Raw genomic sequence first — 13,498 nt, 5'->3', positions numbered from 1 at the left:
TGGATGAGTAGTGTTACATGGTCCGGTGAAGAATGGGAGGGGCTAAAGGGAGAGGAGAGGGCCGGATAGAGAGGAGTGGGCTAATCTCTAATATGAGTTTTAAAAACATCAATGGTCATAACTTCCTGTAATTTGAGTGCTTTCTGAACAGTGTTCCAAGGCAGAACTCAGTCTGTGCTTTGAGGATAGAGGCAGAAAGGAAGTCCAAGGTGTCGAAAGTGTTTGTTGGATTTCATTTTAAAGTCAGGTAGATGCAGAGGTATGATGGGAGGAGCCCAATAAGCGTACGAGTGGACAAAGACATCCTACCTTGGCATACAGAGTACAGAGATGAGTGAGGGATTTAAAGCAGGCGATGAATCTTAAACCACACTAATAAGTGGCATCCAGCATCTGCAATGTGGTAGAACAGCCGTTCATATGCAGTACATTCCATAGTCTATTACAGTTTTTTTCAATCACTAACAAGCGCTTACCTATACTTCAGATACTTTTTCTAAACTCTTAACACAGATTCACACCTACAAAACACAATTGGCCAAATGGATAATTTTCTTCTCAAAAACACATTTTGTTCGATATATACTAACTCTTCATTTCAAAATAGAACATATCTTTCTCTGAACACACTACTTTTACCAAAACACTGGAAATCTGACTCAATTAAATAACTCTGTCAAAGAATAACACTTGTTTTCACTTCACAAGGTACATTCTGTCAATCAAAGTACACTAGGTTTCAAAATACTTGCTATTGTTGACATTACAAAAACTGCATAGAGTTTTATGTTTCCGTTTTACAGGTATTTGCATGCAAAACATGCAATCCCTGCGACAGTCTGGCGTCGTGTCCAGGGGTGTACCCTGCCTAACACCTGCTAATAGCTGGGATAGGCTCCAGCCCCCCCCGCGACCCTGCATTGGATAAGCGGTATAGATAATGGATGGATGGAACATGCAATCCACCGTTTTTACACTAAATTTCTTGGTTGGGAACTGTATGTCCACATATAATGTTCACATTTCAAAGCATTCCAGTAAGAAGCAAATCATGTTTTTCCTTTACTTTTTACTTCAGGAGGTACAGTAGAAATACTGTTTACAGTATGATTGAACAGAAAAAGTTACAGTATTGCTTACAGTGAACAAAATATCCATGAAACAAATAAGAGCATTCTGACCCAAAAAACAACTGCAAAAAGCCCAGATAAAAAAGGGAGAACTAAAAAAAAAAAAAAAAACTAAAAAACCCCACAAAATTACTGTAGCTAATCTCTGCGATCTTCAGGGTTCGGCCACATGTTTTCATCAACATCGCATATGATTTTATCCAAGGCGATGCACCTGGGATAGAACCGCTTGCTATGTCGGATCCACCCTTGGCAATCATCAACTGTGATGTCCCTGCAGCCAGCATCCATAGCTTCAAGGAGGGACATCTGGTCATGTGGTTGATGGTCATAGACCTAAATCAGCAGTGTGTAAATTATTCAATTGTTTGTTTATTATCAACTGAGATATATTGTTTTTGAATTCATCATTGCAGAAGCAGAGGTTTTTCTACTGTATTTAAGGTTTGGAATATTGTTTTTGCTATTGTGGGATGTTGTGTGTTAACATTCCCAAATACTACAAAAACAATCCATAGTTTTGTTGGGAGGTACAGCTTGTCTGTTAAGAAAATGTAAGCATTATGGAAATGTGTTTACTGACTGCATATTGTGTGAAAACGACATGAAATGTGTGAATGGTATGGCCACAGAAGACCGATGCTGTGCTAATTGTATTTAGAGTTTTGAAAATGTGACAACTGTTTGGACAAACGCTTGTTAGCGACTGAAAAAAACTGTAATGGCATAAAAGTACCTGCAGCAAGCCTCTTCAAAACAATATAATGACAAAATTTACGCGTAAATAAAAATTCAATCTGGAGGCTGTTCGGTCTGTCCTCGCAATTCTACATTCATCACATGCTGTGACCTACTGTATGTATCCCCTCGATACAGCAGAGTGATCTGGTTTCCAAACCATCTAATTTGGTCTCTTGGGTTTATTCAGGGCAAAGTTTCAGACTCCTAAAGAAGACCAGAGAGATTGGATGAGTTATATAGATGTAACTTGGTGATGCGTGTCACATATCTGTGTCTCCATTATAGCCTTGACAGGGATTGCGGGACTGAAATGACCAAGGGCTTTCCGGCAGTGAAGGTTTCCATTGTTGCTGATAATGGATCCATAATATTTAGATTTATCGATTTTTGATCGATACTGTCATAGCTGAGGCGTTTAAGGTCAGGACCATCTCCAGTGTGGAGTAGCTCCGTCTTGTTCCAATTCAGTTGTAGGCCAACTTGTCAGCCTCTTCCTGAGAGGGAATCGAGAGCTTGTTTGAGGCGAGACAGTGAGGTCCACATAAGGGCAGCATCATCTGCATACTCTACGTTGGCTCGATTGGAGTGGCCACACTGCCCTCCAGGGAATGATGACACGCTCTCATCATCAGGCCAGGGGCTGCCACACACTCCTGCCTTAGTCCACTATTCATTGTGACGGTATTTGAGCATTTCCTATTGACTCGGACGCAGCCTTCTGCACCTGCATACATGTGCTGATAGAGGGATGTTATTTTGGGTGGTGTGCCAACAGCGACGTATCGAGTGCTGACCTCAGGTAAATGAAAAAGATGGCATCCTTTTCGACATTCCCAAACTTTCTCAACAGTGAGACGAATATATATATATATAGGGACGACTCGGGTGAGGAGTAACCATGGGGATACTTTTTGCCGGCGATGGAAAGGAGCGTAATTCCTCTATGGCTCCTGTAAATCAGCTGATCTCCTTTCCTTTTCTTTTTTTTCTTTTTTTTTTAAAGGAGAATGATTCTCCTTCACCAGTCATCAGGCAGTGTCTCGCAGATCCAGATTGAGTTGAAGATATTAGTAAACCATAGGAGGACATTGTCTCCACCTGCTTTGAGCTTTCCAGCTGTAATGTTTGCAGATGCCGGGAGCTTTGTTTTTCTTTGGCTTCTTCAAGGCGCACCGACTGGTGGGCATTGCAATGGAGCATTGGTTGTTGATGGCGATGTTATTTTGCATTGTTTCTGAGGTCTTGATGTTAACAATAAATGACAGTATCATCTGCATAAACAATGAAGTTCGCATTTTGGACGATTCAACCCAAAAATGATATAAATAGCAGGGACCTAATACTGACATACAGGCCAGGCTATTGACTGTTTAAAATCCATTGTGTTATAAAATGCTTTAAATTCATCTGAAGCTGGTGTCAGCCAGTTCAATTTCAGATCACCACAGGAGGCAATTTCATTGTCAGGTAGTTTGGAAAGGAGGTTAGATGAGGAGGACAAGGTTTCCTTTGCTGCAGAGGGACGTCTGCAGCAACTACCAATAGTAATATAGGACTCCTTGTATATCACAACCTGTAAAGTGAAAGTTTCAAACACGTTAGATATCGACTTCTTTACACTTTAGTGTAGAATTTACATTTTTAATAGCCAACCATTATCATTTCTTCAACCGGCTGTCGGCAATCACAACGATATCGGCATTGGTTGGCAGTGCCCACACCCAAACAAGCTCTATTTTGGGTAAAAGACTTCCGATATTCAGCTAGCTGAATATAACAAAAAACAGATCTTGCCCTGAAATCAGTATCAGTTTGAATATAACCTGAATCGCCAGATATCACTAATCGCAACACAATCAAGTACCATAATTTTCCCTTTGTTTCTTGTGTTGTTTGGACGACTCATGTTTATGAACTTTTGCTCATGTTTTGGACACGTCTTTGGATTACCCCTTCAGGATACCTCTTTTTGTGCGTTTGCTTTTGGGTTCAGCCTCTGTATCCTTTGGACATGCTAAAATATCACTGAGCGTTTAAAAGTATTGTTTGCACCTGAAAAAATTAGATTACTGTTCGTGTCTGGCAGCACTGCAGTAACATGAAATTATGGAAAATATAAAGGAAGAGCACTAAGGAAGCTCTGTCCAAAGCATCTGTGTCATATTACAGTGCCATTCCGAGATCAGAGAGCTGTCAGCTGTCCAATGAATTAATGTTATATAATCTCACCAAGTTATTCATTAACAGAGTCTGCAATTTAATGGTAGCATTCCTGTCTGGTTAGTGTTTCTCTCCTCTAATAAAAGCCAATAAAAGACTAATACAAAGATATAAACATACAAATAAATAAAACCAACAAACTATTTCAATAAACAGGACTCAACCTGCTGCAGTGAAAATATTATGAAACAATGTTAAGTAGTTAACTTGAATATTGTTGCTTCGCATATGTTTATCACACCTTATAGCCTCACTGCAGGAATCAAGGGAGTAAACTATGCTCTCATAAAAGAACACAAGAGAAGTTTATTCTTTCGAGATACACATTCTTTCTGATTCTCATCTCTCATTCTCTCTCATCACCTTCTTGGGATGATTTCAGCCAATACAAAATGTCTTGAACAATATTTCAGTACTTTCACCAGAGGAAGAAATATAAAGGATGGGAGTCCTGTTCCAGACAACTTTCTCAAAAAGTAACACTTGATAGACCAACATCAATGCGTCAGCTTACAATCAAAGACTGACGGACAGATTACTGAAAGGACAGGAGAAACTTTACACAGACACAGGTAGAGCATGCTCAACAACTCTTTTGTTGTCAAACATTTTAACGATGCATAAAGATGTCATCCTTTCACGCACATTTCATATGAACCGTATACAGCAAAAAACATAAATCATCTTCTAAAGTGTCACAGAACAAGTGGCAAAGGCGGCAGGTGAGGACACACTGTCATGAACTTGCACGTCGGTGGCCCGGAGATATGGGTAATTCTCATCTACGTAGACTGAAGCAGCAGAGGAGTTCGACGCCCCTGGAATGACTGAGCAACTATTTTTAGGATCCCATTGCTCACCTCCAAAGAGGAAGAGGCCACACACACACACACACACACACACACACACACACACACACACACACACACACACACACACACACACACACACACACACACACACACACACACACACACACACACACACACACTGGCATTCGAGGAAAGTCATTACCTTCAGAAAAATCCCCTCTGTATTTACTGTGTGAAGCTGCTTTATTCAACCGACTGCTCTAAATGGAGGAGGAAACGGAACACCGATTCCCGAAACAAGACACTGTTCAACAGAAAACAGGTCTGACGGATACACTTCAAGAAGAGGATCAAGAATCTGTCAGAGAAACATTTATTATGCTCATCATTCATTTTGATTACTGTGAAAGCATTACAATAGTCACACCCATATCTACGTCATAACTGCAAGTTTTAAGAGAAGGAATTGTTTTTGGAAGTTGGACGAAGTTTGTGTTTCCAGCCAGAGACTAATAAAGATGGGATTGTTGGATAACCTGATGCATCATTATGAATCGTTCAACAAAAATGCTTTTGTTTACAGATTAAGCTTCCTGCAGAGTTAAGACTGAGTGATGGGTGACGTGCAGAAAAGCTGTGAACTTACAACAGAGTATGAACACTCCCGCCTCGTTCACTTGCTCATGTTAAGACCTCACTCTCTATGGGGCGTAACAATTCTGATTTAACTGATGCAATTAGAACAGAGTTTGTTCAAAGGGGACCATATCAAACCAAAAACAATTTCACATTTCCGAAAGAAAAAGATGGAAGAAGGCGTCAACATGATTACTTCAGTAGACTCTTAGTCAATGGAGAGAAAATCAAAAGAAGCTGGCTGATGTATTCCAAAAGAAAAAAGACGCATTATACTGCTTCTGCTGCAAAATGTTATCTCAGAGATATTTGAAACGAGCAGGTTTCTTGCATTTTTTCCAGTCTCTCAGACCTTCTCTGACTAAAGAGCCATGAGACTGGTCCGTCTTGCAAAGGGGGCGAACAATTGATAAACAAGAGATGGTACTAGCTGAGGCAGAGAGAAACAGGTGGCGTGATGTTCGAACAAGATTAGTTGCCATAATCCAGTCCTCAGCCCAAAGAAACATGGCTTTAAGGGGGTAGCACAGAAACTGTAAACAAGCCAGACACGTTTTGAAAGAGGTTGAACCTATGGCAAAGTTCGACCCTGTGATGAAACAGCATGTTGGTCGGGTGCAAAGTGGAACAGGCAGTCACACACATTACTCAGGGAAAATAATCCAAAACGAACAAATCGACTCAATCAGCACAAAATGATTGGAAAAGATAGTGGGGGACATAAAAACATCAAAGTATTTCTCCATTATTTTGGATTGCAACCCTGACCTGAGCCATAAAGGACAGCTCTCTGCCATTGCGAGGATTGTGTCCCTTGAAAACATCCCAGACGTTAAAGAACATTTCATGGGGTTTCTTGTGGCAGAGGAGTCCACAGGGGAAAGTTTGTCAAAACGTTTTTTTTAATGTTGTTCACAGGCATTCTTTAATTTTCAAATAAAGAAATTCTGTTGTAACTATAAAGCTGTATTTCATTTTTTAATGAAGATGAATGAAGATTGCTCCAGAATCTAAGTGTGAAACAGCCACAATCAGGCAAAACTACTGGCAGAATCAACACCCCAATAGAATTAGAAAACAATTGTCACAAACAGTATGAATTCCAGAGAGGCTTTTGACACAGTAAACACATGATATATTTAGCACTAAGCTAGAACAGTATGGGATCGTGGGCATGGTATTGCACTGGGTGAAAAATTATTGAATGGACAGGGTGAAGTGAATTGGTTTATTTTTTTATTTTTTTTATTTTCTTGCTATATTGTTGATATACAACATGTTGTTTGTGAACAAAAACTCTGATTTCTCAGTTCTGTGGATCGATGAACTATTTGCAAGAAAAACACCAGAGACGCACCCAACGACATTTCCTATTTCCTGCTGGGCTGCACCATTTCCATGTGAACACTAGAGGGAGCGTAACTCTGTGGGACGCTTCCATAGTGTGTCTATCAATCACACTAACTCCAATTACTGTGGTCATTTTGTGGGGAAAAAAAATTTAATTTAATTTCTTTCTGAACAGAACCAAACAAGGTAGTAAAACGTATTACACAAAACTGAACCTGCAGCTTGAACAATCAAGATCTGGTCTCTGGGCCTTGTCACAATGAACATGCACCTGTTTTTTTGTTTTGTTTACTCCACCCTTCATTTCGTCGACATTGACGTGTTGAAACATTGCACGGAGAAATCTTGTCATACCTCACACTATTGCAACATGCATTGTACATATAAAGGAGCTGAAGGAGGTTGGTAGCATCATAAGAGATAAGGAAGCAGGAGGGACGATCACAGAGGACTTAACAAAACGCACTCTGATTTTGGGTAAGTACATTTTTGTGGATGAAGTTCACATAAAATCAGTTTTAAGTATTTCTATTGGGATTTAATTGTCCATTGTTTTTAATTGATAACTGCACGTGATTTAACCTTTTGGCTATGTGGGGGTAAACAATAATTATAAAACAACTGTTAAAATTGTGTCTGTCTTCAGGCTGTGTTGAAAGGGTTTGATATTGAACATATTAGATGAAATCTGCTTTGATTCCAGTTACATCTTCTATCCTGCTTTGACTGACTATCAAAAATCACTATTTGTTTGAAGGTTCACAAAACTGTGAAAAAAATACAGTTTTGATGATCTAGTATTTCTCTTAAAACAGTAGCTGAATTTTCATGTTTAAAAAACATTGACAGTTGGTTTCCTGTTTTTGTTGAGACACAAAAGACACTAAAACATAAAAACATAATCATAAAGAAGATTATGATAAAACTAAGACACCTGATTTATTTAAAATATTTTTTTGTTTTTTTGTTTTGTGCACATTCTTACTGTGGTACCGAAATAAATACACGTTGAATCGATACAATACAACACAGGTTGTGAAATAGTTTAAGTCGAGTAAAATTAAAGCCCTTGTGCTTTTCCTACACGACGTTTATGGTCATTTTTGTTAAACGAGATAAACAAACTCACATCACAAACTTAATATGAATTCCCACTTACCTACAGATTTAATAATTACATTTAATAATACCGACATTCATGTTGAGTGAATCCTCCACAACAATACTATTAAATATATTTAGAGGGTTTCATGCTCAGTGTAAAGAAAGACTTAATATGAAGCTGGCTGTTTTACATTAAAACATGTTTATATTAACTGATGAACTAAAATAGAATTGGAATGAAGTGTGTATATGTCTATTGGTTAAAAAGTGAATGGTGAGGAATCAACTTTGTAGTGAGAAACTTTGTTTACTGAAGTGGGATAAAGGAACGGTGGAAAAATACATTTTATTTGATTCAATACAGGAGTTTGATAGTTTTATATTCTCCTTGGCATAATATAATGTCCCCTATTGACAGAACTATAAATATCCAACTATAATACACATAATTAATTTTTTTATGAATGATTGTCATGAATTGTACGTGAAAGAGTTTCATGCACTGACTTGTACTTTCCAACATTTCAGACTCAAGCGGCGGCCATGATGGGGAACAGACAGCTAATAACCATTATTGTGATACTAATTGGTAAGTGAGGGATTTTTATAGACTAAGAGGGGAGAAACAAAACATAGTGTGAACTGGATTTAGCTTTAATCCTTGTCAATGTGGTTTACAGCAACCGTTGGAGAAGTGTCATCTCAAGGATCAACAGTCACTCCGGGCTCAACGGCAACTCCTTCAACTACAACTTCAGCTCCCACAACTACAACTGCTCCCATAACTACAACAACAGTCGCCATGACTACATCTTCAGCTCCCACAACTACAACATCTACCCCCACAACTACATCTTCAGCTCCCACAACTACAACATCTACCCCCACAACCACAACTTCAGCTCCCACAACTACAACTTCAGCTCCCACAACTACAACTTCAGCCCCCACAACTACAACTTCAGCTCCCACAACTACAACATCTGCCCCCACAACTACAACTTCAGCTCCCACAACTACAACTTCAGCCCCCACAACTACAACTTCAGCTCCCACAACTACAACTTCAGCTCCCACAACTACAACATCTGCCCCCACAACTACATCTTCAGCTCCCACAACCACAACTTCAGCTCCCACAACTACAACTTCAGCTCCCACAACTACAACTTCAGCCCCCACAACTACAACTTCAGCCCCCACAACTACAACTTCAGCTCCCACAACTACAACTTCAGCTCCCACAACTACAACATCTGCCCCCACAACTACAACTTCAGCCCCCACAACTACAACTTCAGCTCCCACAACTACAACATCTGCCCCCACAACTACAACTTCAGCTCCCACAACTACAACTTCAGCCCCCACAACTACATCTTCAGTTCCCACAACTACATCTTCAGCTCCCACAACTACAACATCTGCTCCCACAACCACAACTTCAGCTCCCACAACTACATCTTCAGTTCCCACAACTACAACATCTACCCCCACAACTACAACTTCAGCTCCCACAACTACAACTTCAGCCCCCACAACTACATCTTCAGCTCCCACAACTACAACATCTGCTCCCACAACCACAACTTCAGCTCCCACAACTACATCTTCAGCTCCCACAACTACAACATCTGCTCCCACAACTACATCTTCAGCTCCCACAACTACAACATCTACCCCCACAACTACAACTTCAGCTCCCACAACTACATCTTCAGTTCCCACAACTACATCTTCAGCTCCCACAACTACATCTTCAGTTCCCACAACTACATCTTCAGCTCCCACAACTACAACATCTGCTCCCACAACTACATCTTCAGCTCCCACAACCACAACTTCAGCTCCCACAACTACATCTTCAGCTCCCACAACTACAACATCTGCTCCCACAACTACATCTTCAGCTCCCACAACTACAACATCTACCCCCACAACTACAACTTCAGCTCCCACAACTACATCTTCAGTTCCCACAACTACATCTTCAGCTCCCACAACTACAACATCTACCCCCACAACTACAACATCTGCTCCCACAACTACAACTTCAGCTCCCACAACTACATCTTCAGCTCCCACAACTTCAGCTTCAGCTCCCTCAACTACGACATCTACCCCCACAACTACATCGTCAGCTTCAACAACTACAACTTCAGTCCCCACATCTACAACATCTGCCCCCACAACTACATCTGCTCCCACAACTACAACATCTGGCCCCACAACTACAGCTTCAGCTCCCACAACTACAGCTTCAGCTCCCACAACTACAACATCTACCCTCACAACTACAACTTCAGACCCCACAACTACAATTTCAGCTCCCACAACTACAACTTCAGCCCAAACAACTACAGCTTCAGCTCCCACAACTACAACAACAGCCCCCGTGACTATAACTTCATCTCCCACAACTACATCTGCTCCCACAACCACAACATCTGCCCCCACAACTCCGACAACAGCCCCTGTCACTATGACACCTGTAGTGACTGCTGCTCCACCTGCAGACGCAGAAACAACAACAGATTTGACTTTCACATCTCGTGGAGAGACTTTTACAAGTGACTTGTCAAATCCATCATCTGCTGCATTCATGGCTCGGGCAACATCGATAAGAACCAATGTAAGTGCTCTGAAAGTTGAGAGTATTGTGAAATATCTTATGAGACTTGATACAAATGATGAAATTGGAGATAAGATGAATAGATAAATGAATGTTAACAGAGAACTCCTATGTATTTTTGCAGCTTGTCCCTTTCTACCAACGAGAATTTGCTTCATTTAGACGGTTATCAGTGTTGTCATTCAGGTTTGTCATTTGAGCAGTCTCCTTTAAAAAACTAAAATAATAATATCAAATGGATATTCAGGCAAATAAAACCAAATTATGATTATTCCTTTTGCAGCAATGGATCCATCATCAACATGTTGCAACTTATATTTCCATCATCGTCGGTTCCTAACAACGCTCAGATTGCAAACGTTTTGGCTATTGCAGCTCGAAACGTCACAGCCTTCAACATTGACACCACCTCTGTTTTTGTGAACGGGACAGGTAAGCACGATTTAAAAACACACTTTCATTAAAAATGTACAATGTTGTTGAAGGGCTTGTTTAAGAAGTGACTTGTTTCCCTTTTTATCCAACAGATACTCCTGTGTCAACTGCAGCTCCCAATACAACCGCAGGTGGAGTGAGCCACAAGATCAGCCTTGGCACCGCCTCAGTCTTGGTGCTGCTGTCATGGCTGCTCTCATGTCAGCAGTAGAACTTCTGCTGGAGAATGTTTGCTGTCAGTGATATGAAGAAGGACTTTGATAATATTCAAAATGCTAAATCGTGATGAACAACTATTGGAAGAAACTTCAGAAGAAAATTGTAAGATGAATAGACTTGATCAATAAGTACTTTGCTGTTCTGGCATTACCCCTGGCTAGCTCAGTTGGTAGAGCATGAGAGTAGTGAGTAGTGAGTTCGTGTCCCACGCCGGGCGCCACCTTCCCGTGGGCTCACCACCTGCAGGAAGGTTCTTAATCGGTGCGATGTGATCTAGGTGACAGTGCTCAGACTGCCACCCCCGCGACCTGGAAACAGATAAGTGGAAGAAAATGGATGGATGGATGTTCTGGCATTCAGTAAATCCAGATTTTGATTCACCTACATTAAATGTACCGACAATATTTACTGTGTAAAAACAAAGCTATTTATGATCAAAACAAAGTCTTTCATTTTTATATGAGTGAAAGTTCAACAAGAGTTTGTGGGCTGTACCTCAAAACCTCAGTGGAGCTTTACAGCCAGAATTCAGGTGAATGATGAGGCGTCATACAAATGTAATATACAATGTCCTGTATGAATATCCAGTCTGTTTTATTATTTAAATGTAATTTCAGAGTATTTTTCTATAGTCTTTGCTTTATTTTTGTGTAACTATATTCACGGATGCTCTACATTATATAATAATGTATAAAACAATAGTCTATACTGTATCATGATAGCAATGATGAAATGTTTTTGCCATGTAAAACAGGCACTGAAAGCTGTATCTTAATTTACTGAAGATGCTTCTATTAAAGGTGTTGGAAACATGTACGGACTATGAGGTGGTTTTTGTTCATCTTTCTTTAACTTGCTTTTCTAAAGTTCTCGTCTCACCAAGTCCTGTGGATGAGTGGTGTTACATGGTCCGGTGAAGAATGGGAGGGGCTAAAGGGAGAGGAGAGGGCCGGATAGAGAGGAGTAGCGAGTCACGAGGAGCAAAAGAGTCATGATAAACCAGACAGGACCTCAGCGCATGCTTATAGAGCCCTAAAACAAATGATGGTGATTGTGCTATACATTAATATATCTTCGCATGCCATTAGCAATTAAAAAGTCTCTAATATAAGTTTGAAAAACATCAATGGTAATAACTTCCTGTAATTTGAGTGTTTTCTGAACAGTGTTCCAAGGCAGAACTCAGTATGTGCTTTGAGGATAGAGGCAGAAAGGAAGTCCAAGGAGTCGAAAGTGTTCGTTGGATTTCATTTTAACACACACACACACACACACACACAGGGTCTGCATGCTAATCTTTGCTTTACTAACTTGTTAACTCACAATCCTACACATTTCACGTCAAAGACAACATCACACAGTAACTGAACACCATCTGACAACTCCAGACGTTTTATAAGACAAATCGCATTCACATCAACTCATTCTAGAAATGTTCCTTTAACAGAGACACACAGGAAGCAGACGCTAAAGACTAGCTTTTTTTGTTCTCCCAGCACTTTGTCGAGACTGAGGACAGCCTTCCTGTCTCTCTGATAACCTCCATTTGGAATGTATTTTTTCTGTGATCCGCCATCTTGTTTTGTAGTTCCATCACACGTCACACACACACCTACACACACCAAGCTGTATATCGGTAGTTAGAATCTGTGTTTTTATTTGTTTTCATTGTAAATAAATATAATTTCTGGAATCATACTTGCTGTCTTATTAATGTGCACAAAGGTGAATGAAATGTCGACCTCTTCTGTTTCAAGAACTCCAAAATCCTTCAAGTTTTACTGGTAATTGTGGTAATTGTTATTAATTTAACTATTAAAGGTCCACATCATCTGCATACTCTAAGTTGGCTCGATTGGAGTGGCCACACTGCCCTCCAGGGAATGATGACACACTCTCATCATCAGGCCAGGGGCTGCCACACACTCCTGCCTTACTCCACTATTCATTGTGACGGTATTTGAGCATTTCCTATTGACTCGGACGCAGCCTTCTGCACCTGCATACATGTGCTGATAGAGGGATGTTATTTTGGGTGGTGTGCCAACAGCGACGTATCGACGGCTGACCTCAGGTAAATGAAAAAGATGGCATCCTTTTCGACATTCCCAAACTTTCTCAACAGTGAGACGAATATATATATATATTGTGGCGAGCCGAGAAGAAGAAGGACGATTCAGGCTTCCTTCCGCACGCTGTACAGACAGGCGCTTTTATTG

General features: G+C 40.4%; 1 protein-coding gene across 1 annotated transcript; it reads left to right on the top strand.

The window, feature by feature from the left end:
- Positions 1-251: 251 nt before the first annotated feature.
- LOC308123962 (uncharacterized protein) lies at positions 252-12,100 on the top strand (the record flags this gene model as incomplete). The annotated part of the gene is made up of 7 exons (XM_080486713.1): positions 252-259; positions 7,230-7,366; positions 8,522-8,582; positions 8,674-10,625; positions 10,750-10,811; positions 10,909-11,057; positions 11,153-12,100. 4 exons carry the CDS (start codon positions 252-254, stop codon positions 10,565-10,567), a joined length of 2,100 nt encoding a protein of 699 aa, XP_080342839.1. The 3' UTR covers positions 10,568-10,625; positions 10,750-10,811; positions 10,909-11,057; positions 11,153-12,100.
- Between the last annotated feature and the right edge of the window lie 1,398 nt (positions 12,101-13,498).

Source organism: Lipophrys pholis (assembly GCF_963383615.2).
Source record: "Lipophrys pholis genome assembly, chromosome: 18".
Classification (NCBI taxonomy): Eukaryota; Metazoa; Chordata; class Actinopteri; order Blenniiformes; family Blenniidae; genus Lipophrys; species Lipophrys pholis.
Note: the sequence above shows the minus strand (reverse complement) of the source record. Positions and strands in the feature narration are given on the sequence as shown.